Source organism: Rattus norvegicus, chromosome 10 (genome assembly GCF_036323735.1).
Source record: "Rattus norvegicus strain BN/NHsdMcwi chromosome 10, GRCr8, whole genome shotgun sequence".
NCBI classification, from domain to species: domain Eukaryota; kingdom Metazoa; phylum Chordata; class Mammalia; order Rodentia; family Muridae; genus Rattus; species Rattus norvegicus.
In genome coordinates, this window is record NC_086028.1 from 38,970,221 (window position 1) to 38,995,874 (window position 25,654).

At 47.3% G+C, this 25,654-nt stretch overlaps 1 protein-coding gene and 1 long non-coding RNA gene across 8 annotated transcripts in view; one reads left to right on the top strand and one right to left on the bottom strand.

Moving 5' to 3' along the window:
- Positions 1 to 25,654, top strand: part of Acsl6 (acyl-CoA synthetase long-chain family member 6) — a 58,848-nt gene that overhangs the window by 29,553 nt on the left and 3,641 nt on the right. For 2 of the 7 annotated variants that reach the window (XM_006246224.5, XM_006246221.5), the window contains exons 10-20: positions 1,955 to 2,028; positions 3,840 to 3,917; positions 5,504 to 5,638; positions 6,341 to 6,475; positions 7,843 to 7,938; positions 9,164 to 9,236; positions 12,748 to 12,836; positions 13,560 to 13,676; positions 18,563 to 18,706; positions 20,298 to 20,399; positions 21,234 to 21,305. In XM_006246224.5, coding sequence (XP_006246286.1) covers positions 1,955 to 2,028; positions 3,840 to 3,917; positions 5,504 to 5,638; positions 6,341 to 6,475; positions 7,843 to 7,938; positions 9,164 to 9,236; positions 12,748 to 12,836; positions 13,560 to 13,676; positions 18,563 to 18,706; positions 20,298 to 20,399; positions 21,234 to 21,305 — 1,115 coding nt within the window. Of the gene's footprint in view, positions 1 to 1,954; positions 2,029 to 3,746; positions 3,792 to 3,839; positions 3,918 to 3,974; positions 4,053 to 5,503; positions 5,639 to 6,340; positions 6,476 to 7,842; positions 7,939 to 9,163; positions 9,237 to 12,747; positions 12,837 to 13,559; positions 13,677 to 18,562; positions 18,707 to 20,297; positions 20,400 to 21,233; positions 21,306 to 25,654 lie in introns of those variants that run through there. The other 5 variants (XM_006246222.5, NM_130739.2, XM_063268324.1 and 2 more) reach the window with 4 other exon arrangements.
- Positions 6,446 to 7,919, bottom strand: LOC120095099 (uncharacterized). The gene is made up of 3 exons (XR_005490205.2): positions 7,786 to 7,919; positions 7,181 to 7,355; positions 6,446 to 6,557 (listed from the first exon to the last, which is right to left on the bottom strand). It is a non-coding gene; the product is annotated as an uncharacterized LOC120095099 (long non-coding RNA).

Here is a 25,654-nt window from a genome sequence, read left to right on the forward strand (position 1 = left end):
AGCACCATTTCACAAGCTGAGACCTCATCCATCACACATCTTAGGCAGAGGGATACCTCTGTCACTTGAATTAGAAGACGAGGCTATGACTGATGTCAAATGGGTCACTTGCAAGATGAGCCAACAGGCCTCGGGGTATATAATTATGAGAAAGAATTTATTTTTATCCTCATTACTAAACTCCACCTGATCAGGGAGGGTAGTTCTCTCTTTCTGCCCCTGAATAAATGTCTTCATGGTCACTATTGGGCAACTAAGTGTCCCATGGTCACTGTAAGTCAGAGGCTGAGTTCAGAGGTACAGTGTCCATCCAAACTAGGAACCAGTGAGCTTCTTCAAGACCTCCCTGTCCCTGTGGGCTTGGCACGGAGGGGGGACACAATCCCCCACCCTTCTCCCCTCTCTGCTGCTGCTGCTTCCCAAACCTTGTTAGTAAGTGCACTGCCCTCTCCTACCAAGTTTGACATGGGGGAATCAAGAACAAGGAAGTGGGTTGTGGAAGTTGGGCGATGGTTGAGTGACCATGTCTAAAGCTCATACTTTCCTTGATGGATACTCTTCTGAGTTCTGATGTAGGCAGTGCCTCTCCTGAGCTTCTGAAACCTCCTCCCTCACAGCTCCTAACTCTGTCCACACTTGACCCTCTCTTCAGTTTTATGGGGAGAGAGTGTGGATCAGTTGCCTTTCTCACTGATATGACAAAAATAGCTTAAGGAAGGAAGGAAGGAAGGAAGGTAGGAAGTAGGAAGGAGGGAAGGAAAGTAGGAAGGAAGGAGGGAAGGAAGGAAGGAAGTAGGAAGGTGGGAAGGGAAGTAGGAAGGAGGGAAGGAAAGTAGGAAAGGAAGGAAGGAGGGAAGGAAGGAAGGAAGGAAGGAAGGTAGGAAGTAGGAAGGAGGGAAGGAAAGTAGGAAGGAAGGAAGGAGGGAAGGAAGGAAGGAAGTAGGAAGGTGGGAAGGGAAGTAGGAAGGAGGGAAGGAAAGTAGGAAAGAAGGAAGGAAGGAGGGAAGGAAGGAAGGAAGGAAGGAAGGAAGGGTGGTTGGTTTCATCTCAGCTAATAATTTAAGGAAAGATAGAGTGAGTCTGGATGGGAAGCGCGGCACCAGCCCGCTGGTCACATTGCCATGGTCAGGAAGCAGAGAGGGCTGGATCTGGTGCTCCGCTCACTGTCGTCCCCCCCCCCCCCCCCCCCCCCGCCGTGTTACTCACTCAGGCCTCTCAGCCCATGGGTTAACCCTGCCTTTTACTCAGGGTGGCTCTTCCCACCTCAGCCGAATCTCCCTGAAAATGCCTCACAGAGCAGCCCCGAGGGTTGTTTCCTAGGTAATCCTAGATCCTGTCTAAATTAACTATTACGGAGAGGCTCTGTTTATCCCACAGACCAGCCTGGAGAACAAATTCCTCCTAAGGCAGTGTCCTCTCCTCGATCCTCACTGTGGAGTGCTCCCACCTCTCCAGTCTGTTACTTGTTTGTGAGCACTGAGCACGGCACCGCCTCCTCTCTTTTCTCTTGGGGTTCCCTGGATCCTATTAACATCTGTGTGAGCTTAGGTTTCAGATTAGGATCAGAGACTCAGGTAACCCTCTCCAAAGAAATTCTCCTAATGAACTGTGCTTCTTTCCCTCCTCTTTTTTTTTTTTTTTTTTTTTTTGTTAAAGGCAAAATTCACATAGCACATAAAATTAACACCCTCTTTTAAAAACAGTCTCAGTCAATAGTCCAGGCTGGCCTTGAACTCAAAATTCTCCTGCCTCAGCCTTCAGAGAACTGAGACTACAGTTTCGAGCCACCGCATCTAGTTTCAATTAACTGTTTGAAACTTGTTGTTAAATCTTTTAACATCTGTTTATTTATTTTGTGTCACGGCGTGCCATGCTACATATGTGGTACCTATGTGGAGGTCAAAGGGTAACTGCCAGGCTCCTAATGAAACCCTTTCTTGCCTTCTGTTTCCAGGGAACCCCAAAGGTGCGATGCTCACCCACGGGAACGTGGTGGCCGATTTCTCGGGCTTTCTGAAAGTCACAGAGGTGAATAAAGCAAACTCCCTATGGGGACCTTTCTCAAGGACACATCTCAAGTCTTTGTAACAAGGGTGTCAACCTTTCGATATTACCGTGTGACTCTCTAGTCTTCCAACGTCCCGGCCATATTCACAGTCCTCCTGAGGTGAACGTGGTGCAAGGGTCACGGGCTGGATGTGGTTCGAGTCGTGTTCTATTGTTGTTATTTTAGGGCAGGCGCTTGCAGGCAGGAAGTTCTTGTTTTTGCTAGGGTAACTTCACTTTTACAACCACGTTTAACCTCTAAAACTGTTTTGTTTTGTTTTTGTTTTGTGTTTTGTTTGGGGTCTTAGTATGTATTTCAGGCTGGCCTCAAATACCTGATGCCCCTGCCTCAGTTTCCCAGATGCTGAGATCACAAGCATGGGCCATCAGACTAGCTTTCCGCGCTAGCGCAGAAATGACCCATCCCCCAACGTTCACTTGATATCGAAAAGCTCTAAGAGCCCCGGGTGGGGGGAGCACGCAAGCCTGATTTCATTTTTCACTTCAAAACAGTAAGACCCATGAGCTCTGTTCCTTTACCTCAGAAGTAAGCCTCCACAACCCGTTTGTCAAGCAGGCTGGGTTTAGTTTGGCCATTTTGTGTTCAAGGACTACTAGAGTCTGAGAAACACCGGCAGCTGCTAATTGTAAGGCTGCCCTTAAAGGTAACTGCAAAGTCTGAAAAGCTCGCTCTGACCAAAGCAAGTTAGTGTTTATAAACAGCTAAGGAAGGAGGACCCATCCCAAGCGGGGTGAATATGTGCTTCCTTCAGGAGAGAGGAAGTTTCCTCCGCTGTGGAAACTGTCTGAGTGTGTGCTACACGGTGCCGCAGGGCATTCCACTCCAAATGCTGAGATGCTTTGGTGGGAAACTGAGACATGGTTGCTGGATGAGATCGGGTTCCGAGTCACGACCCAAGATCCCAAAGACTGTCCGAGCTGGCCCAAAGGCAAAAGGAGAGCGAAGACTTGTATGACAAGACAGAGGGCAGTTAGGTCCCTCTAAAGACGTCCCCACCCTTCGCTGGCCAGAACAGTCTGACTCTGGGACCAGTCCCATCTGGGAGACGGCTGTGGGATAGTGCCCAGCTTGTGTATTCTCCCAGCTGTGGCTTGGTGTCTGGCCACCTGTTTGTGGCTTGGTCTCTCCTCCCCGCCACCCCCCCCCAACACCGCCCCCTTCCCCCAACTCACAAAGCTGGCACAAACGGTGATTGGTAGAACTCTCTGAGCCACTTTCTCCACGAGGCCCAGAATGTACCATCAAGCCGAGACTGTGTGACTCCGCTCAGGTAGCCGGGGCGGCAGATGTTACTGGAAGGGCAGGAGGGGAGAGAGCCAGGCTGGCGCCAACACCAACAGACAGAGACTACAAGTGAGGTGCAGGCCGTCCTGAGAGGAGACTTCCCTGCGGAGCCTGGCTCTGCTGGTTTATGTGTGCTACATGTGCCTCTTTGCTTCTGCAGATAACCCACACCCACTGGCGCTGCGACCTAACACTTCGCTTCCTATGCTGCCTCTCTCTCTCTCTCTCTCTCTCTCTCTCTCTCTCTCTCTCTCTCTCTCTCTCTCTCTCCCTTCCCCTCCCTCCTCCACCTCTCCTCCCCACCTCCTCCTCTCTCTCATCATTTTTCCCCTCTTACCTCTCTCTGTCCTCATCCTCCCCCTCCCCCACTCCCCCGCCCACCCCTCCCCCCCAGGACCATTTTTTTCTCTTTATTGTTTTATGACTCTCTCGTTGTCTTCCTGTCAGTGTTTCTTTCCTTTCTGTCTCCCATGCCCGTCACCTGCAGAAAGTGATCTTTCCGAGACAGGACGATGTGCTCATCTCCTTCCTGCCTCTGGCTCACATGTTTGAGAGAGTGATCCAGGTAAGCCTCCTACCTGGCTGACTGGGACCTGCCTGGGCTCCTTGTGTTCTCTTGCAGAGTCAGTGGGCCCCCACTTGTGCGGATGTACACTTTTCCTATTTGCCTTTAGCACACATGTTTGAGCGAATGGTGCAGGTAAGGCCCTGGCATCAGGGAGGCACCCTCTGTGCCCAGAACCTACACTTACGGCAGGGTCTCACCGGTCACTGGTTGAGTGAAGCAGGACTGACTCCTTTCTTAGAAGGTAGCACAAGGGGCCAGAGATATCTGAGGACCCTTGGTCACCCCACCTGTCCTCCCTAGGAGAGATGCTTCAGGAGACACCCAGACCCACCTCAACTTTCTCACAGACACACCTCAGCTGGGAGAGGGCCTGGTTGGTGGCATCGGTTCCAAGAGCATGACAGACCACAGAAGTGCTTTGCCACCCCCAGCTATATGTGGGCACTGCTCTTTGATGGCCAACGTGCTTCTGTTCCATAGCTTACAAACTTCTAAAGGCCAGAATGAAGCAGTAAAATTGTGGCATCAAACTGTCATGGCTCCTAGGCTGTAAGCCCGGACTATGTGTTGGTCCTCAGATGGCTCGTGTAAGAGTAGAGAGAGGGCAAAGCAGGGAATCCGTATAGGATGGTGGAGTCAAAGAATTTCCCGTGCACGTGTCATTGAAAGATTCAGCCAGTGAAAAAAATATATCTTTTGGGGCTGGAGAGATGGCTCAGCGGTTAAGAGCACTGACTGCTTTTCCAGAGGTCCTGAGTTCAATTCCCAGCAACCACATGGTGGCTCACAACCATCTGCAACACAATCTGATTCCCTCTTCTGGTGTGTCTGAAGAGAGTGACAGGGTACTCACTTATATAAAATAAATAAAATCTTAAAAAAAATAAAAATATATCTTTCAAGTAAATTTCTACTCCATCTGGTGGGGTGAGCTGGTGTCGTTGGGCCTAGATTCGAATGCCAGCCATTATCGTCAACTATTTTTATGCAGCTGGGCAAACCACTTCACCTCTCTGAACCTTGCGTTCTTCTCCCACAAACGGGTCATGGCTGAAACACTGTCTTGCTTAAAGAGCTGCCCTGGGCATTAAAGAACAGAGCACACAATAAGGCTCCTCGTGTGCTTCTGGCCCCATAGGACCCAGCCAGGAGCCCCTGGTTTCCCACCAGCTCTAGTATCCAAGGAAAATAGCACTTCATTCCACAGTTGCAGAGATGTCTCTGGGAAATCCAAAGCCTCTCTAGGGGCCTGGAATAGCCCCATTTATGGAGTGCAGATAGTAGAACATTTCAGACCCGAGTTTCCAGGGTGGGATGGGGTGGCACATGTCTAGGGTTGAGAGCGGGTGTGAAGGGGCGGGCACCAACAAGAATGGCCACTCCGGCATCATTCCACTTGGCCTTGATACAAAGGTTGTGGGTTGGTGGGCGGGTCACTTACCTGCCACTCAGTGTCTTATGGCAGCAGCCAGAGCTGGGTTAGGGGCCTGGGTGTTCTCCATGGAGGGCAAAACTTTTTGGATAGCTCTGGCCTGCAGCCAGGAGTGCCCACCCTAAGTGATCCTTCTTATCCTTCCCCCCAGTCTGTTGTCTACTGCCATGGAGGGCGTGTGGGCTTCTTCCAGGGAGACATCCGCCTCCTCTCAGACGACATGAAAGCTCTCCGCCCCACCATCTTCCCTGTGGTCCCACGGCTGCTGAATCGGATGTATGACAAGGTGGGTCCCACGGACTGGAAGGTTCTCATTTTATGGTGTGGACAGACTCTGGGGTTCCAGGAGGGTGGTTTTCCTTCCCTCCAACCCAGGTCTGAAAACTTGCCTCCTTCCTGTGTTCCCCAACTCTTCCCTGTGCTTCTTTCTCCTGTTTCCTTCCAGCTTTCAAACTCTGGGTAAAAAGACCTGACCTCCCTTCCTCTCTTTGCCTCCCCTCCTTTCCCCTCCCTGATCTTCCTCTACCCTCCCTTCCCTTCTTTCCCCCTTCCCTTCCTCCTTTCTTTTTCTTTAAATGTTTATTTATTTATTATGTATACATTTTATAGCTTTCTGCCTACATGTATGCCTGCAGGACAGAAGAGGGAATTGGATCCCATTACAGATGGTTGGGTTGCTGGGAATTGAACTCAGGACTTCTGGAAGAACAGTCGATTCTATTAACCAATGAGCCATCTCTCCAGCCCCCCTTCCTCCTTTCTACCCCATCTCCTTCCTATCTCCAAAATGCACCTGTCCCGTGATAGCCTTAACCTTCAGCTTCATGCTACAAACCCAGGGCCTCTCTCTCACGAGTGTACACAGGAATACATGGGGATGTGTGGGAATACGTGTCCTCTGCTGGCCAGATGGACCCTCTTCCTGGAGGGAGCATCTAGAAGATAACCGGGCCCCGCTTCACTGCTGTCTCCTGCTTGTGCTCCTCAGATCTTCCACCAGGCAGACACCTCACTGAAGCGCTGGCTCCTGGAGTTTGCAGCAAAGCGCAAGCAGGCTGAGGTCCGGAGCGGAATCATCAGAAACAATAGTATCTGGGATGAACTCTTCTTTAATAAGATTCAGGTAAAGAAATGAGTCTGTGAGTCTAGAGTGACACCGTGCCCAGCGGGTGATTTCATAGGAGAAATGGAGATGGCCCAGTGACCTGTAATAATAATAATAATAATAACAACAACAACAACAACGACAACGACAACTCTTGTGCTGCTGCTGGAATTTTAGAGCAATGATCTTTTTTCTTAATTTTTGGAGATGGGTTGTATCTGGTAAAAAGCAACCTTACCAATAAGGACCCTTAGGTTGGCCATGCTCCATTGGATGGTCTCACGCCCACGCATAGATGGGCCGAACAAGTTGGACTCCATAGGATGTTAAACAAGCAAACAAAAAACAAGAGCAAAAAACCAGGAAGTTGGAAGAGAGGTGAGAGAGACAGGGATGGGTCCTGGTGGAGTTAACAGGAGGAGTGGGGGAATGAATGCAGTATGAGATTCTCAAAGAATTAATTAAAGATTTTATACACATATACATACATGCAGATATATGCATACAAATGCACACATATATATACACACAAATACATACATATACACACACACATATACATACATACATACATGCATGCATGCGTACATATGTATTTAAAAGACCCATAGAAAGTAGGTCCTTTGGCCTCCACCCTGCTGAGTGTTCCTGGGGCCCAGAGGCCTGGGCTTCCTCCTGCCATTCCCAGAAAACTGGTGATGGTGGGCGTTTAACAGGACTTACTTTTCTCCAGATAAACAGGAATCCTCTTTCCCTTTTCTTGTGTCCAATCCCACCAACTTCTCCTGAATCAGGCCAGAGCCAGTTCCTTGCCACATCGCCACCGCAGTCCCAGGTCCTGCACCACCCTAGGAATCTGGTTCATTAGTGGTATCCACTCAGCCTTCTTCCTGCTATTCTGTTTTTAGCCAAGAAAATTAATATTTAAACTTGGCTCAACATACAGAAACAAAGTGTTTCAAATATCCTTCGTCCCCAGCCGAACATAGTAAATAAAGCATGGTATTGATTCCTACACGAGAAAAAGCTGATGCCATTAAAATGGAAGCTGGAGCTGGAGAAAATTGTCTTAAGTAATTGTTTTGGAGGCCAGTGAATAATGAGAGGAGGAAGAAGCAGCTGAATCATTTAAGGAGGGAGAAGCATGGTAATTTAAAAAATGCCTCATGGCATAACAGCACAGAGTTGGTCACAGAATTGGACAAACTGTCGGTTAAGTTGTCAACTAACAATAGTCACATCTATTACAAAAGAGAAGGGGCTTCCTTAGCATGTACCAATCCCCAACCCGAGCCCCAGCATCCGGGGTCCAGCTGTTGAAAGCAGACCTTGAATGAGGACTGTGTCGTGTGTCACCATCATCGACAGCTTCTATCTTCCCACAGGCCAGTCTTGGAGGGCACGTGAGAATGATTGTTACCGGAGCAGCCCCCGCATCACCAACAGTCCTGGGATTCCTACGAGCAGCTCTGGGGTGCCAGGTATCATCATACAGGACCTCCCTTGGGAGTGGTGGGATGTGTGCTAGACAGCACAGCTGTAGAGAGGAAGATGCCGGAGGGCTAAACCTGTCATCCTGTGGGTGATAGAAGCACACAGCCACAGAGAGTTAGAATGGCTTTGCCACCTTTTGAGAACCCCCAGGAGTATCCATGGTACAAGAGTCCTTTACCTGGAACCTTGAAAGTTTTAGCAAAAGGAAAGGGAATCAGATATATATATATATATATATATATATATATATATATATATATATACATACATACATACATATATATACATATATGTGTGTATGTATATGTATATTATATGTATATATACTGGCGAGATGCCTCAATGGTTAATACTCACTGGTCTTCCAGAGGACCTGAGTTTGGTTTCCAGCAACCACATAGTGGGTCACAAATCCAGTTCCCGGGGATCCAGTGCCTTCTTCTGACCTCCACTGTCACGGTACATACGTGGTGCACATACATAAATATACTCAGCCATATACATTACACATCAATTAATATCAAATTAATATGTTTTTAAACGTAGAAAATGTAAATGTATCCTCCATGTGCTGGAGACTCTGTGTCACACTGCCCCGCCTCTCTGTTCTCTACCGCCTTCCAAGAGTCTCCCATCTCGAAGCAAGAGCATCAGGATAAAAGAGAGCCTATCTGTGTGGTGTTGTTTGTTTGGTCATCTCTAAGAAACAAAACAAACAAAGTCATCTCTTGACTTATCCATTCAGTTAAAATCTGTCAAGTTCCTACAGAAGTAGGGTATTGTGTCATGGCTGTAGCAAGGCTTCAAGGGAAGCCAAACATGTCCGTCTCTTATGTACAGTGCTTAAGTAATTATGCTTTAGATGCCTTGAACTGCAGGGCCTGGAGAGGAAAGTCAAAGATAAAAATCAGATTCATAGTGGACTTAGAATATTTATCTTGAGTATAGTGAACATAGAGCCTATGGTTGAAAACTGGCCAGAAACCCTTATTCCAAGCCACACAACCTAAGTGCTCATGGTTAAAAGTAGCAGCACAACCCTGCTGGGTTCAGTTGCACCAGTGTCAGCTACTCAGGGAACCATGCGTCCCCGTCCCCGGCATCCTCAGCAGGAAGGCACAGATGGTCAGTGGGAGGCAGGCTGGCCAAGAAAGGCCACCAGACATTTCTGAGACAGTGTGGCCCACATCACGGTTTCTGTTTCGCTTGAAGGTCTATGAAGGTTATGGGCAAACTGAATGCACAGCTGGGTGTACCTTCACAACGCCAGGGGACTGGACATCAGGTAGGAGAGCTTGTGGGGGAGGGAGGGCAGAGGCAGGAGGTGTGGTAACGAGGTGGTGTCAGGAGAGCATCTGTATTGTGAGACTGCGGATGTAATGTTTTCTTTGTCGCAGAGTTTCACACCTTTACATCTTCCCCCTACTTAAACATTTTTACTTGTAATTTAAAACCGCACTTATTTTCTTACTTTGTTTATATGTGTGCACATGCACACATGCACCCTGGCACGCCATGGAAGTCAGAGAACAAGGTCCAGGAGTTTGTTTTCCCCTTTCATCCTCTGGATTTCTGGGAGAAGTGGAGATTCTTCAAACTCAGCAGCAAGCGTCTTTGCCCTCCTGCTTTTTGTTTGTTTGCTTTGTTTTTATTTTTGTTATATAAATAGAATTTGTGCAAAGTGTGGGTCGCAGGCTAGAACTCCACATGGGAAATGCTTCTAACACCTGCACACTGAGCTCATAGATTCTACACAACCACGCCGCTCTGCTTACAGCTGTTTCAGAGCTGGTTTTCATTTTCTGTTTTTTGTTGTTGTTGTTGTTTTGTTTTGTTTTTCTTTTAAATACAATAAAAGAAGCAGGCTATGAGTTGAACGTGACTCATAACAGGCAACTTTTAAAAAAATGTATGAGTGTTTTGTCTGCAGGTACATATATATGTGCACAATGTGTGTGGGTGGTGTCTGTTGGAGTCAGTAAAGAGTGCTGGAACCCCTGGAACTAGAGTGCTGGATGGTTGTGAGCCAATACGTGGGTGCTAGGAATCAAACCCCAGTCCTCTTGGAAGGAGAGCAAGTGGTTAACTGCCGAGCCATGTCTCCAGCTCCTCTGAGGACTATGTCTTGAGGGAGAGTCTCTCACGGTGTATCTGGAAGGCAGTGGCAACCTCAGGAAAGAGGAGGCCCATACACGCTCTCATTGTGAGGAGATTCCTCCTCCTAGGCAGACAGAAGTAGGTCTGTAGTGGTTAGCTTTTGGGTCACCCATCACCAGACTCAGACTAGGCACTGACCGAACTTGGAAAGCACTCAGCAAGAGAATTCTTCAGCACACTTTCCCCTGGGACCACTGTGCTTACGTTTGCTCAAACACAAACCCGAAAATCTGGAATGATGTGCATGCAGAAAAAAAAAAAAAGTTAGTTAATGCAATAGCATCACAGGGTCTTGAAACATGATAGGTAGACTCGAAATGGAAACTGCATGGGACGGAGCCAGATAAGGAGTGATTTTTTTCTCATGAACCCTGTCTCATTTCACTGAAACTGGGTGAAGCTTGCTTGCTCCCCATACAAACTTTTTGCTCATTCTCCTACTGACAGATATTCTTCAGGGACTCTCATTTGAAGTCATGCTCACTCGTTTTTTTAAAAAATTATTCAAATATTTAATTTTAATTATACATAGGTGGGGTGTGCATGTGAGTCCAAATGTCCATGGGGGCCAGAAGAGGCCACCAGATCCCCTGGAGCCAAGGTTTCAGCTGGTTTGGAGCTGCCTAATGTAGATGCTAGAAACGCAGTTCTCTGTAAGAGCAGGAGGACGAGCCATTTCTCCCGCACCTAGCTCCGTGTGTGTGTGTGTGTGTGTGTGTGTGTGTGTGTGTGTGTGTGTGTGTATGTGTGTGTGCGCGTGTGTGTGTGCGTGTTTTATCCTTGTTGTGTCCACTGTACCAAGCCACCATTCCATGAATATCATTCCTTTTGGATACTTTCATTCTTTTAAAACATTACATTTATTTATTTGTGTGGGAGAGAGAGAACACATGCATCTCACAGTGCACATGTGACTATCAGGAGAAAGACTACAGGAGTCTGTTCTCTCCACTGTGTAGCTTCTGGGGATCAAACCTGGGGCACAGGGCTTGGGGGCAAGCTCCTTTCCCCACTGAGCCCACTCTCATCCCACTTACCTCGGATGCCATCCTTGTCGTGTTCCCATTTAAAAGTGTTGAATTTTTAATTCACCCTTACTGGAAGCCCTAGGAGGCTGGGTGAGAGGAAACTTATGTCTCTTCGTATAATATCACCACAGGTTTGGCAATATGTCTCCTAAAAGAGAAACCCAAGTGCCACAGCCTTCTTTTTCGTGCCCGTGGCACATCTGATCAGGACCTTGGCCAGCACCTGCCTAGCATTTCATTTCCTTCCCAGCATGAGGTGAAGACCACAAGGGCCAGTGAATGACTTAGATAGGATCTTGTGGCTGGAGTGCATAAGATCATCAGATTTTGGGATTTGATTTTTTTTTCCCAGGGATGAGCAACTGCATCCTGGTTTTATGTCCCTTTATCTAAGCACGACATTAAGTACAATAGCATCAATATCGCCTAGGTGCCTGTGAGAAATACAGAGCCTGATGCCTCATCCCAGGCCTCAGTCCAAATCTGCAGTGTAGCAAGCACTCTAGGTTGTCTCTGTACGCACCAATCAGGAGCCTGACTAAGGGAAAAGAAATAGCGGTTGTAGTTTATGATCTGCCTGTAGCACACGCTGGCCTCGGTCTCCTGATCTCCCGCGCTCATCTCCTGGATGATGCTATTACAGGTGTGCACCACCATGCCTACCTGGGAAAGATGTTTCGATGTGGGCGCCACTGTAAAACCTCCTAACCATGTGCATGGTGGAATGAGACTCCCGCCTTACTCAGGGCCTCCATGTAGGTTTGTGCTAGGTTAATATGCTAGTCCCACTCTGTAAGAACCAAACATAAGGATCAGTGAGTGGTTCAGACGTAAAAGCTTGTGCCACCAAGCCTGGCAATCCCCGGAATCCACATGATGCAAAGACAGAGAGAACTGACTCCTCCAAGCCATCCTCTGACCTCCACACATGTGCTGTGGCATGTGTACCTACAGAGAGAGAGAGAGAGAGAGAGAGAGAGAGAGAGAGAGAGAGAGAGAGAGAGGCTACACTAATAAATGTAGATAAATTAACCAATGTAAACTTCACATGGTGGCGCCCTCCTATAATTACAAGACTGGTGAAGTTGACATACAGAACCACAAGTCTGGGGTCAGCCTGGGTGCTATAGAGAATTTCAAGACAACCTGGGCTACACAGAGAACCCTGTCTCAAAAACAATCATTTATGTGTGTGTGTGTGTGTGTGTGTGTGTGTGTGTGTGTGTGTGTGTGTGAAGTGGAGCTCACCCTCTGCTTTTCTCAGAGTGTTGTTTTATCCTCGATTTGTCCCTGTCAACAGCACCTACATAACAGTGTGTTACTCTGGTCCCACAGCTCCCTGCTTTAACCCACTTGGGAGTTTGTTTCCATTTTTGTTTTGGTTCTGTTTTGTTTTGTTAGAGGTAAGGCCTCTTGTGACCCAGGCTAGCCTTGAACCACTTACTATGCAGCCTAGGATGACCTTGCGCTCCTGATACGTTTCCACCTACCTCTCAAGTTCTGGGGTTATAGGCATGCTCCACCCTGCTGGGGTGCTTAGGCATCCCCCCAGGGATATCACACATCATCAGCGCTGAACCACTGATGAATCACCTTGTTCTGCTGCCCTAGGGCACGTGGGAGCCCCTCTGCCCTGCAACCACATCAAGCTGGTCGACGCAGAGGAACTCAACTACTGGACCAGCAAAGGAGAAGGAGAGGTGAGGCTCAGGTGTCACCTTTAGCTTCTGTGGATGTCACGTGTAGCCAAGCAGAAGCAAAAAGCCATAGGCATAGAGCCATTTTTCCCCCTTACCTGCATGCAAAGTCATTTTAAGTCATCCATGTACTTGATACAACCAACGCCACTGAGACCGAGTGATCCTAAATCAAGAACTCTTCATTTCTGGACTTTAAAAGAAGTACCCCTCCCTCACAATGCACCCCGTTGTGGCATAGGTTGCCGCAGTATATCTTGTCTCTTCGGAAACACGGCCATACATCAAATAGGCCAAATGAAGTGGGCCAAGCAGAGCCATTCTTGCTCAGCCCTAGGGAGTGAGTGGAGAATCAGGCTTCCTGCCAAGCAGTGAAGCAGAGGGCCTGAGCGCCACTAGCAGGGACATCCAGTCACCAGTGTCTTCGGTGAGTATCCCAAAACAGCATGAGCCTATGGTCAGGGACTCATGGCAAACGAGGGAGAAGTGGCAAGTGGAGAAAGGATGGCCAGCACAGGGAAGAAGACACTGCTCCAGAGAAGGCAAAGGGACCAGGTAAAGGGCAGAGACAGCAGAGAGGTGCTTCACACCCTCTGGTCCTGTCACAAGCTCCACAATGGCCTTCCAGCAGATGGAGAGCACATTTTCTCTTGTGCCTGCTGACGGCCTGTCAGTGTTGGATCTCTTAAACCCTGACTGAGCAAAGCCATGCATTTGCCCCCACAGATCTGTGTGAAAGGACCAAATGTGTTCAAAGGCTACTTAAAAGACGAGGACAGGACAAAGGAGGCCCTGGACAGTGACGGCTGGCTTCACACGGGAGACATTGGAAAATGGCTGCCGGTATGTAGGTTTGAAGGCTGGTGTTCCACATGTCATGTCAGTGATGAGTGGGTGTGCGAAACCAGCTCGCTGAGGGGACACCTGTCCGAATGTGCCCCAACCTTGTCCCAAGTTTCCTGCTCCCAATGAAAGTGACAATGGGCTGTGTGGAGGGCGGGACTTGGGCCTTCCTTAAAACAACGTCCTATCCCTCATGGAATCCAGGAAAGGTTGGTGTGTGGAGACCGGTGGCTAAGTAGAAGAAGATGCATTTCTTGGGAAGATCTGAGAAAGTCAGTGTGTAGTTAGGGTTTTATTTCTGTGAAGAGACACTATGACCACAAAAACTCTTATAAAGGAAAACATTTAATTGGAGATGGCTACGGTTCCGAGGTTGATTCCCATCACGGTGGGAAGCATAGCAGCATGGAGGCAGACACGGTGCTGGTAAGGTAGCTGAAAGCTCTACATCCAGATAAGGAGACAGCAGGAAGAAAGACAGCCAGTGGAGCTGGCTTGGCTTCTGAAACCTGAGGCTTTGCCTACCTCCTGTGACACACTTCTCCCAGCAAGGCCACATCTACCCCAAAAAGACCATACCTCCCAATAATGCCATTCCCTTGAGCCTATAGGGGCCATTTTCTTTTCTTTTCTTTTTCCCGTTATTTCTTTATTAACTTGAGTATTTCTTATTTACATTTCAATTGTTATTCCCTTTCCCGGTTTCCGGGCCAACATCCCCCTTACCCTTCCCCCTCCCCTTCTATATGGGTGTTCCCCTCCCCATCCTCCCCCCATTACCGCCCTCCCTCCAACAATCCCGTTCACTGGGGGTTCAGTCTTAGCAGGACCCAGGGCTTCCCCTTCCACTGGTGCTCTTACTAGGATATTCATTGCTACCTATGAGGTCAGAGTCCAGGGTCAGTCCATGTATAGTCTTTGGGTGATGGCTTAGTCCCTGGAAGCTCTGGTAGGTTTTCATTGTTTTTCATATGCGGTCTCGAGCCCCTTCAAGCTCTTCCAGTCCTTTCTCTGATTCCTTCAACGGGGGTCCTATTCTCAGTTCAGTGGTTTGCTGCTGGCATTCTCCTATGTATTTGCTGTATTCTGGCTGTGTCTCTCAGGAGCGATCTACATCCTGTTCCTGTCGGCCTGCACTTCTTTGCTTCATCCATCTTATCTAATTGGGTGGCTGTATATGTATGGGCCACATGTGGGGCAGGCTCTGAATGGGTGTTCCTTCTGCCTCTGTTTTAAACTTTGCCTCCCTATTCTCTGCCAAGGGTATTCTTGTTCCCCTTTTAAAGGAGTGAAGCATTCGCATTTTGATCATCCGTCTTGAGTTTCATGTGTTCTGTGCATCTAGGGTAATTCAAGCATTTGGGCTAATAGCCACTTATCAATGAGTGCATACCATGTGTGTTTTTCTGTGATTGGGTTACCTCACTCAGGATGATATTTTCCAGTTCTATAGGGGCCATTTTCATTCAAACCACCACAGCAGGGGCATTGACCCACAACTGAGAGATTGGTTTCTGGAAAAGGGATTGGTTTCTTGGCATTGATAGATAAGGGATACTTCAGTTCCTTTGACTCTGCTGGAAGTCATTTTTAGCACCTTGAGCAAAGCTACACTCTTTTGGGCTACAAGGTATAGAATAAGAAACTAAATCTTCATAGCATTCTTTGGTTATACCTCCCAGCTTTTTAGCCCAAACAAATTTGCCCCATTCTCTCATTTAAAAAAGTCTTTCTTTCCTTCTTTCTTTCTTTCTCTCTCTTTCTTTTCTTTCTTTCTTTCTTTCTTTCTTTCTTTCTTTCTTTCTTTCTGTCCATCCTTCCTTCTTTCTGTCTTTCTGTGTTTCTCTCTTTCTTTCTCCCTTTCTTTCTTTCTTTCTTTCTTTCTTTCTTTCTTTCTTTCTTTCTTTCTTTCTTCTGTGTACCTGTGTGTATGTGTACCTGTGTGTGTATATGTGTGTGTGTACTCCCTCATGGTGATCATGAGGTCAGAGGACAACTTGCACGCATTGATTCTCTCCTCCTACCATGAGAGTCTTGGGGATCAAATTAAAGTCCCAAGCCTTACTCAGTAAACCATCTTTCTTGTCCACATTTCCTTATTGTAAAAATGAGGATAATAAGGTTATTTGCCTCTACAAGGATGTTGCCTTGGATGCTGTCACAAGGAATGAATGAGGTCATAGCTACAAAGCGCTTAGCACAGTGCCTGGCAGGTATCAGACACTCACACAAACATTTTGGGGGAGGGCAGGACGCTATTGCCAACACCTGAGCCCTTGCCTGGTGTCACTCACCCCCTCTGTGTGTCTGGAAGGTTGCTGCTGTTTGGTTAGAATCTGAGGTGTTGCGTTTATCAGTACATGAGTGATCCTAAGGCCTCCCTGGCTCTGGGGCCAGATGAGTGAATTTGCCTGTGCTTGGGCCTGTGCACTTTGGGCCTTTGAGAAACTTTCATGCATGTAGCAGACAAGGACAAGTCTCCAGTGTATGCCCTGGGGCAGGAGCTCTGCTCTGGGAAGACACATGCTTTTTGGTTTTATGTTTATTTTTGGCGTGAGTAGGGTTAAGGGAAGAAGCAAAGGACAGGTACTCACTGGACCTCACTCTTAGGCCAAGAGGATAAGAAAGACTGGAAGAGACAGTCAGGCCAGGATCAGCAGACAGTCAGCTCCAACAGAAGGCCCACAGATGTGTAGGAGAGGAGCCGGAGAGGCCTATGGGGCAGGGACACCCTTGGAGGGAGGGTTGTCCCAGAAACCAAGGATGATTGAGACTCAAGGCCCTGCAATCGATTTCACCACTTTTTGCTTTTATGTATTTGTGGTGGTGATGATGATGATAATGGTGGTGGTAGTGACAATGGTGATGATGGTGATGGGTTCTTGAGAGGTCTTTCTGTTAAGCCCTGTGTATAGCCCTGGTTGAACTCAAATGTGCTGCCATCCTCCTGACTCAGCCTCCCTACTGTTGGCGTTACGGACACGTACCATAATGCCCAGCTCCTATACTGTTTTTTCATAAAAAAAAATACTATACATGTCTTCATAAAGAAATCCTATATATGTCTCAGAACAGTAAGTACTCAGATCTGAGGCACTGAACCTGAGTGAAGCCGCCCTTCCAGGGCATGGCAGGAAGTGATTAAATAAACTCCAGAGAAGCAGCTGAGGCGCTCAGACCCAAAACATGCAAACAGCGGCCAGCAGCCATGAAGTCAGAATCAAGTTACCATCACTTCTAAGTCAGGGCTGAACTTTCACTGAAGCTGCTCTTGTGTTTGGAATGAGTGTTTATTCTTTCCATGTCTCCCCCGTCAGCTGACTGTGCATTCGTGGCTTAAGTTCGTCATGGCTGTGATGTGTCCCTGTCTCTCTTGCATACATGTGCCTGTGTCCTTTTGTCTCTCTCCATGAATGAGGTCAATCTGTAATTTTTCTCCTGGGATACGACTCCGGTTTTGGTGTCAGCTGACTTGAATGAGCAGACAGGCAATGTTTGTGACCTAATTTTTTTTTTTGACCCGTTTTCTAGAAGACCATATGCAAGGCTTCAGTGCTTATATTTAAGAAACATCTGTGCATTTAAAACTTACCGTCTTATAGTAATAGATGAAGGCCTCTGATCCAGAGAGTCCTGGGTCTCAACCCTGAGTCCTCTGCTTCCTAGCCCCTGTGGCTGTTGGAGGAGTCAACTAATTCCTGACTAATGAGGACCAGTTAACTGGACCCTCATTCTCTTCACTAGAGAGCAGAGCTGACAAGAACCAGCTGTTGCTGTGATGACCAAAGAAGTTAGGTAGGGGAAGCATGGGGATTCAGCCCTAGTGTTGAGAAAAAAAAACAGGCCCTGTTTTCTTTTCCTTTCCTGGAGAGAATGCTCTGGTCCAGGAGGTCCAAACATGGCGTGAGGATGGAGGGAGTCTGTCTGCTCAGGATGTGGTTGGTTTCCATGGGAGGAGGAAAAAGAGGTGAGCATGAGGGAGTCTACTAGTGAGGATTGATGGGAGCTGAGAGAGAGAGAGAGAGAGAGAGAGAGAGAGAGGTGAGGCGGACAGGGATGACCCCAGGCTAGGGCAGACTAGAGGACAATGATCTCAAAGACTCTGAGCTATATCCTAGGTGGACAGATTTTCACGGCCTGACAGGAGTCACTTGAGCATGGCGAGGTCTGGGAGCCCATGAAGAGATCTAGCCATCAGCTTAAGCACATGGAAATGTCTAGTTCTGGTGCGCTGTTCCCAGAGATAATAAGGAAAGAACAACATTCATGGGTTATATATCAATTCATCACCCCAGGAACTCAAAAAGGTCCCAGGGTCAATGAGGTGAATAGAGTCCCAGAGACCACTGGCACCAGCACTCATTCCCTGCCCTCCCTGCCAGTGGATGCTGGGAAGATGATCTAGTGACCGGGTGGAAGCACGGGCTCTCTGAGGAATCTACTTTCAACCAGGAGACTGCAAGAGCACTTCGGGGTTGAGGCAGTAGTCGGGGAAATAGCGAGGTCAAAGAGAGTGGATCTGGGGATGTTGGTGAGAAGAGGTGCAGCTGAAGTATGGGCCTCGGCAAGAGGATCCCTGGTGGGTCAGACATGGATCTGAGTAGAGGCAGATGAATGCCTACTTCAGAGGGCGGGGTGGCGGGGGTTGAGGGGAGCGGGGGAAGTAGGAAGGCCCGGTGGGGCCCATACAGAAGAAGGAATGGTGGGCGCAGAACTGGCATGTGGTGGGTGATGGCTCCATCAAACCCCATGCAACATCTCTGTGGACACAGAGCGCAGCAGCTCTGGGGTGCTGGGGTATACAGGGTAAGTCTGCACGGAGGAGGGGCGGCTCCAGCTCGCAAATGGGAGCGCTGTCTTAGGAAGCTGTCTGTGCCACTCCACAGGAGGGAACGCTTAAAATCATCGATCGGAAAAAGCACATATTTAAACTTGCTCAGGGGGAATACGTTGCGCCCGAGAAGATTGAGAACATCTACATCCGAAGTGAGCCTGTGGCGCAAATCTACGTCCATGGGGACAGCTTAAAGGTGAGCACCACTGCTCCAGCGCTCCCGCGCAGACTGGCCTGCCAGAACGTCCAGATTGCATTTTGATTTCTAGTCAAGCACTAGGATTCACCCATACATTTCTAATCAAGAGGAAAAATTCCTTTTCAAAAGAGAAATTTTGGGGCTTGGGAATCTAGTTCACTGAGCAGATCACTTGCCTGGCGGACAGGAAGTCCTGCTTTCTGCTCCCAGCACCACTTAAAACCAGGATGGGTGATGCATGCAGAGGCAAAAGGATCGTGAGTTTGAGGGCAGCCTCAGTCTCAAAGCGAAAACGCAGAAGAAATCTTAATTACTTAGGATTTGGTTAATTGCAGTTAGGGCAAGTGAGTTCCTTGAAGGCATAGAAATAGATACCTCCACTAACTTTTAATGTATGCCCACTAACTTCCAAGGAGGGGTTTCTTGAAATAAGATATTAAATAAAAATTCAGTAATTTTGCTTTTCTGATTTTGTGTGTGTGTGTGTGTGTGTGTGTGTGTGTGCGCGCGCGCGCGCGCGCGTGCGTGCATGGGTGTGTGTGGTGTGTATATGTGTGTGGTGTGTGTGCATATGTGTGGTGTGTGTGTGGTGTGTGTGCATATGTGTGGTGTGTGTGTGTGGTGTGTGGTGTGTGTGTGGTGTGTGTGCATGGGTGTGTGTGGTGTATGTGTGTGGTGTGTATATGCATATGTGTGGTGTGTGTGTGGTGTGTGTGCATGTGTATGTGTTTGTGTGTGTGGGGGGGTGTGATGTGTGTGTGTGTATGTTGCTGTGGGTTGAACGCAGGGCCTTACTGCACGCTAAGCAGGTACTCTACCACTGAGAACACTGAGATACACCAACCTCTAAGCACTGCTGTTTCAGTTTTTAATATGCAAATCAATTGTGTAGGTAAATTAATATAGCAATGCAAGGAATGTTACTGATGATAATATTGCTTTTCAGTATTAAGACATTTGCTGTCAATATCATTTAGGTCACGGTCAGAAAGACCAAAAAGATAAGCCACGGTATCAGAGTTACTGACTCCATCCTGCGCATCTGTTTATATAACTGAGCCTTAAATCACTTTTAAAGAAAATAACCAAAAAAAAAAAAAAGACATTAAAATGGTTCTTCATGAATGCATTGGAAGTTCTGGGAGATGTTTTACAGAATTTGGATCAATAAAGTTGTTAGATTAGCATCCTCCAAGATGTGCAGATCTGAGGTTGACATGAAAATCTGGGGGTATGTTAGAAGTTGTGTGTGTGTGTGTGTGTGTGTGTGTGCGCGCGCGTACGCGCGCTCATGCGTTTAACTTTTGGCTTTTGAAATGGGAGCTTGAACTCAAGGCCTCAGGCAAGCTAACCAAATACTTAACCACTGATCAGGCCCGTGTCAGGCATGATCAGGCAGGACCACATGGCACACTAGTGGAAGTGTTTTATAACCTCCGAATAAATGTTTCATAACTGTAGACTTATTTTTAGGAAAGGGTGGAGTCTGAGAATGCCAAGAGATTATTTTTAATGCTGGACCACAAATGAGAGCTCTGAAAGCTTTTGTCATGACCTCATGACCGTGCTTTTCTGGTGGGCTTTGTAGGCCTTTCTGGTTGGCATTGTTGTGCCTGACCCTGAAGTCATGCCTTGCTGGGCTCAGAAGAAAGGAATCGAAGGGAACTACCAGGAACTCTGCAAAAGTAAGGTCTGTACCCCCGTATCCCCGGGTGCCTCCTGACAGGCTGCTGAGTGTTTTATAAGTCACATAGCAAGAGGACAGAAGAGCTGACAACTGTGAAATCTAAGTTCATAAGAGGTGTCTGGTATCACTTTACACATTGTAGGAACCCTAAATCAGAGGTTTGTCCTCGTGTGGTTGTTGAAGACATCCCTGCTCTTTTAGAAATGGAGTAATCCATTGGGTTCTTGGGACCAGGAACAATCACACGAAGTTCATCCGACTTCACTGCTCCATGGCTTGGAAGGGAGCCAAGAGGAGATGACTTGTCCCAGACCACACAGCTGGTTCACAGCACAGTCAGATGTGAAGACAGGCTCTCAGACCCACTGGCTGTGCCCTTGCCAGGGGAGGGTGGAGCTCTTGTGTACTGGGTTAAGAGGCAGCGATAGAACAGAAACAGTACCACAGCTCTTTCCGCTTAAAGCATCTCCCACTCCCACCATCAAGGAATTGTCTTATCATACATCTAGGAAAGGTTGCTGTTCTGTTTCAGCAGCAGACATAGCCTGGTACCTCTGGTCCTACACTCCGTCCCTGAGCCCTGACCTTGCATAGGGGTGGCAGCCCTTCCAAAGGGCCACTTAAAGCACACCCTAACCCACCCGCAGTGACCTCTTGGGCCATTTGCCCCCCTTTCTCTCCTGGAGAGAGGTATCGATTGGCATGGCGCCAGGTTACCCTCAGCAGGGAAGGGACCAAGAGAGCATGCGTCCGCTCTGTCACTGGTCCCTCTATCCTCACCCCGCCCCCACCCCTGTTTTTTCTGTGTTATTGTTTCACTTACATGGTTCAATTCAGGAATTGAAGAAAGCCATTCTGGATGACATGGTGATGTTGGGGAAAGAAAGTGGACTGCATTCTTTTGAACAGGTAACCGTGACCTTTCTCACACCGGTTATAACCCTTTGCATAGAAGCACCGTGGCCCTGTCCCAGGCTCTCTCCCTGTCTGGTATGTGGCCAGCTAGAAAGCTACACACAAAAAGAGCCCCTGAAGGGCTGTTTGACCCAACTGCAATCTCCCGCTCCTGAGCTAAAATAGGTCGCTGGACAAGTAAGGCCGTGCTTGTTGCCCTTATAACCACAGGCTGAAATAGAAGCCTTGCTGTCACTGGTGGATCACGTGGGCCTGGGCGGGCTCCCAGGCACCCTATCTTATTTTTATTTTTACGGGCACTGCTGTCTTAGCAGCTGCAGGCAAGCTTACTTGCTGGGAGGACACTATCAGCCCAGTGGCCTTTTGCAAAAGAGGAAGAAACAAAGCACCTGCGAACAAAGGACGCTCAGTTCCTCTGAGACACTCTGTAGCCGGGCTCAGGACTGAGCATGCTCAGTCCACCTTCCTGTTAGCGTCTATGCTCTTAAGTAAAAGCCAGAGAGAAGAAGGTTCCAAGCAGAAAATAGTAACACGCTGATAAAAATTTTATCCTTTGGATTGTGAGATAACTGTCTTTTATAAAATCAGCATTCACAATTGTCCTTTGGGGACAGGGAGATGGCTCAGCAAGTAAAGGGGCTTATTTCACACCAGATGACCTGAGTTCAGTTCCTGAGTCTCATATAATGAGTTGACCTCTGAACTCCACACATGTATGTTCATATTCGTACATGCATGCGTGTTCTACGCACACATTTGTTTACACACAGAGAGGTGAGGGGGTGAATAAATGTAACAATTTTTTTCAAGAACTGCTTTTTCAAAGGGTTTGGTGGCACATGCCTTTAATCCCAGCACGAGGGAGGTGGCGCTCTATGAATTTAAGGCCAGCCTGATCTACATAGTTCCAGGATAGCAAGGGCTCTGTAGAGAGACCCTGTCTCAAAAACAAACAAGCAAACAAACATGTTTTCCATCAAAATTTCCCAAAAAATATAGCATGAGGGATCTATCTGCAAGGCTTATATGAAGTTTTAAATTTTATACGCTGTTTTGACGATAGCCTACAACTATTTTAAAGTTGGTTTTAAATGTAAAATTCTTATGTTAAATCTGAATTAAAATGTTTATGTACAAAGATTTCTTTTTTATTGTTGTGTTGCTTGGTTTTGGACAGAGTCTCAGGCTATAGTGGTTTCAGGTCAGAGCAGGCTGGCCTGCTATTTATTATGTAGCCCAGGCTGGTCCTGAACTTACTGCAATTCTCCTGTCACAGCCTCTGGAAGTTAGGATTACAGGTGTGAGCTGCCTACCATATCCAGCTAAGGTTCTAATTTCTTCATTTCAAGCTGAAGGAATCTAAACATAGCCTCAGCGTTGAAGATTGTTCTTCTCCTGAGGCAGATGTTTAAATTTAACCAACTTTACTGAGAAACAAACTTTTGCTTTGTCAGTAAACGTTTTAGCTAAACCTTGACTCCCAAGCATGCTGGCTGCTTGTGGTACTTTCAGAGTGGAAGGTTCATTTTTTGCCACTGTGGTTATTTCAATTTCCAGATCTGGTAGAACTTATTTTGTGGTCTTTCCTTAATGGGGATCTGCATGACTGGATCACACTCGGTCATGTGGTTCAGGGGCTACCCCGGAGAGGTTCCAGACCCTGCAGTCTGGGGTAATTAAAGGACCAGCTGGGGCTGCACCTGGTGACAGCCTTGTGAATTCCTAAGCCCTGCACGCCATCTGTTGGTGCAAAGCTGCATGACCTGCACAGGACACAATGATAAAACCTACTCTGGGGTGAGGGGGTGAGAGGGAGGGAGGGAGGGAGGGAGGGAGTGGAAGAGAGAGAGAGAGAGAGAGAGAGAGAGAGAGAGAGAGAGAGAGAGAGAGAGAGATTAGGAACCTTAAAGTCTCCATTGCCTTTGGTTAGAGCACTAATGAGAAAGAAAGTTCTTGAGTTTCCACATACCCTGTGTAGTTTCTATTCTAATAATCTGCCCTAACCATGGCAACCTCAGATGCAGGAGAGTCATGTGGCATCCCAGAGGTCTTCAGCGTCATTGCCAAAGTTGTCACCTCTTGATCTTCTCTGTCATTCTGTCCGTACTCCTCTACGCCATCCTCCCCAGCACACGGAGCAGCCTCAGCTGACCATAGCAGAACAAACGCCAGGGTTCCTGTCCATTGGAAGGTGCACTCCAGACACAGGCTGCCCTTCACAGAAGCTGTCCCAATTGATCCACAGTCCATGCTTGTCTTGGTCTTTTCCCTTTTCAAAAATAAATGGCCAGAGGCTGAGGGTGTGATCTAATTGGCGAGTAGCTGCCTAGAATGGAGCCCTGGATTCGATACCCAGCACCGTGTACACGAAGCAGGGAGGCAGTGTGTTTATATAATCCAAGCACATGGAAAGTAGATGCAGAAAGATCCGAAATTCAAGGCTGTCCCAACTACAAAGCAAGTTCCAGACCAATTGAGACTCTGAGACCTTATCCCAAAGAAAGAAAGAAAGAAACAAACAAACAAACAAACAAAAATACAAACAAACCATCAACCAATGATGTGGCCACACTTGCCTTCCTAGCTCTAGGGAGGCTAAGACAGGAGGATCATAGACTCAAGGCCAACCTAGGGCTGCACAGTGAGACTTTGTCTCAAGGGAGGGGGGAGGCTATTAAGGATTAGCCTTAATAGGCTAAGATTACAGGTATCTTGCCTGCATGTATTTAAGAGCACTACACGAGTATGTATTACCCTCAGAGTCCAGAAGATGGAGCCCATCCCCTAGGATGTTGTGAGTGCTGGGAACAAAACCTGTGTCCTCTACAAGAGCAGTGAGAGCTCTTACCTGCTGAGCCACCTGTCCAGCCTCGAAGATCAACTCTAAACTCACTAACAACGACCTGACTACATCCAGAGTTTAAGTTACCCTCTATAAACTTTAGGAGTTCAGGGCTCCTGAGCAGGGTTGCTTGTACTAAACTTCAAGTTAGGGAAAAAAAATGGATTTACTATGGCCTAATTTCCAGAAACGTGCAATTCTAAGAAATAGGTCAGCTGGGCTGGAGAGATGGCTCAGTGGTTAAGAGCACTGACTGCTCTTCCAGAGGTCCTGAGTTCAATTCCCAGCAACCACATGGTGGCTCACAACCATCTGTAATGGGATCTGATGCCCTCTTCTGGTGTGTCTGAAGACAGCTACAGTGTACTCATATATAATAAATGAATAAATCTTTAAAAAAAAAAAGAAATAGGTCAGCCATTAGCAATTTACGGAGGTCTTTAAAAGATGTGTATCTTAAGAAGTAGGTTAGCAAATAAATAGGATACACTTAGACTATCCTGTCGACAAGTAGATGACTAGCAGATATTTGAGCACATTTAATTGTGAATTAATAATGTTCTTGGTATTTGAGGGCCTCTCTAATTCACACAGACAGGACAAAGTGAAGTGTAACATGAAGATTTTTTCCAACTTCTAATCAGTGAACCTCTCAGCCATGTCCTGTCGCTTCTCATTGGAATGGATACTTGCAGAATCAATTTAGAGATGGAGTTATCATTTCCCTGATTCGCGGACACGTCGATCTTTCTTTCCATCTTCCATATTAAATGATTTATTTTTTGTTTATTATCTACAAGCAAACGCAAGTTAATACCTTTGAAGACCTTCAAGCGCTATGGTTCTTCAGAATACGGAAGTTTGGTTTTGTTGTTGCCTTTTTAAGTTTCTGAGATTTTATATATATATTTTTATTTTATGGGTATGGGTGTTTTGCCTGAATACATGTCCATGCACCACGTGTGTGCAGTTCCCTCAGGGATCAGCAGAGGGGGTAAGGTCCCCTGGATATGAAGTGGCAGATGGGTGTGAGCTGCCAAGGGGTGCTGGCCATGGAATCCGGGTTCTCTGGAAAAGCAGCCAATGCTCTTAACCAAGGAACCATCTCTCCAGCCCCTGGGAAGTTCATGTTCTTAGAAGAGAAAATAATTGGAGACTTTGAAGGTCTTACTTCCCAATGCAATGTTTGAATGTTATGCTTTTTTTTAAAAATGAAACTTCTATAAATATCATTTCAATGACAAGTTTTAAGACAGAAGGCTAATATTAGGCATCTCTTTCTATTTCTTCTATAAAATGTATTAAAAGTTGGAAAGACCCAGGCGTGGTAGCACACTCGGGAGGCAGAGGCAGGTCCACCTCTGTGAGTCTACATAATGAGTTGCAGGCCAACCAGGGATGCACAGTGAGAGACACGTGTCTCAGAAAATCCATCCATCCATCCATACATACATACATACATACATACATACATACATACATACATATACATACATACATG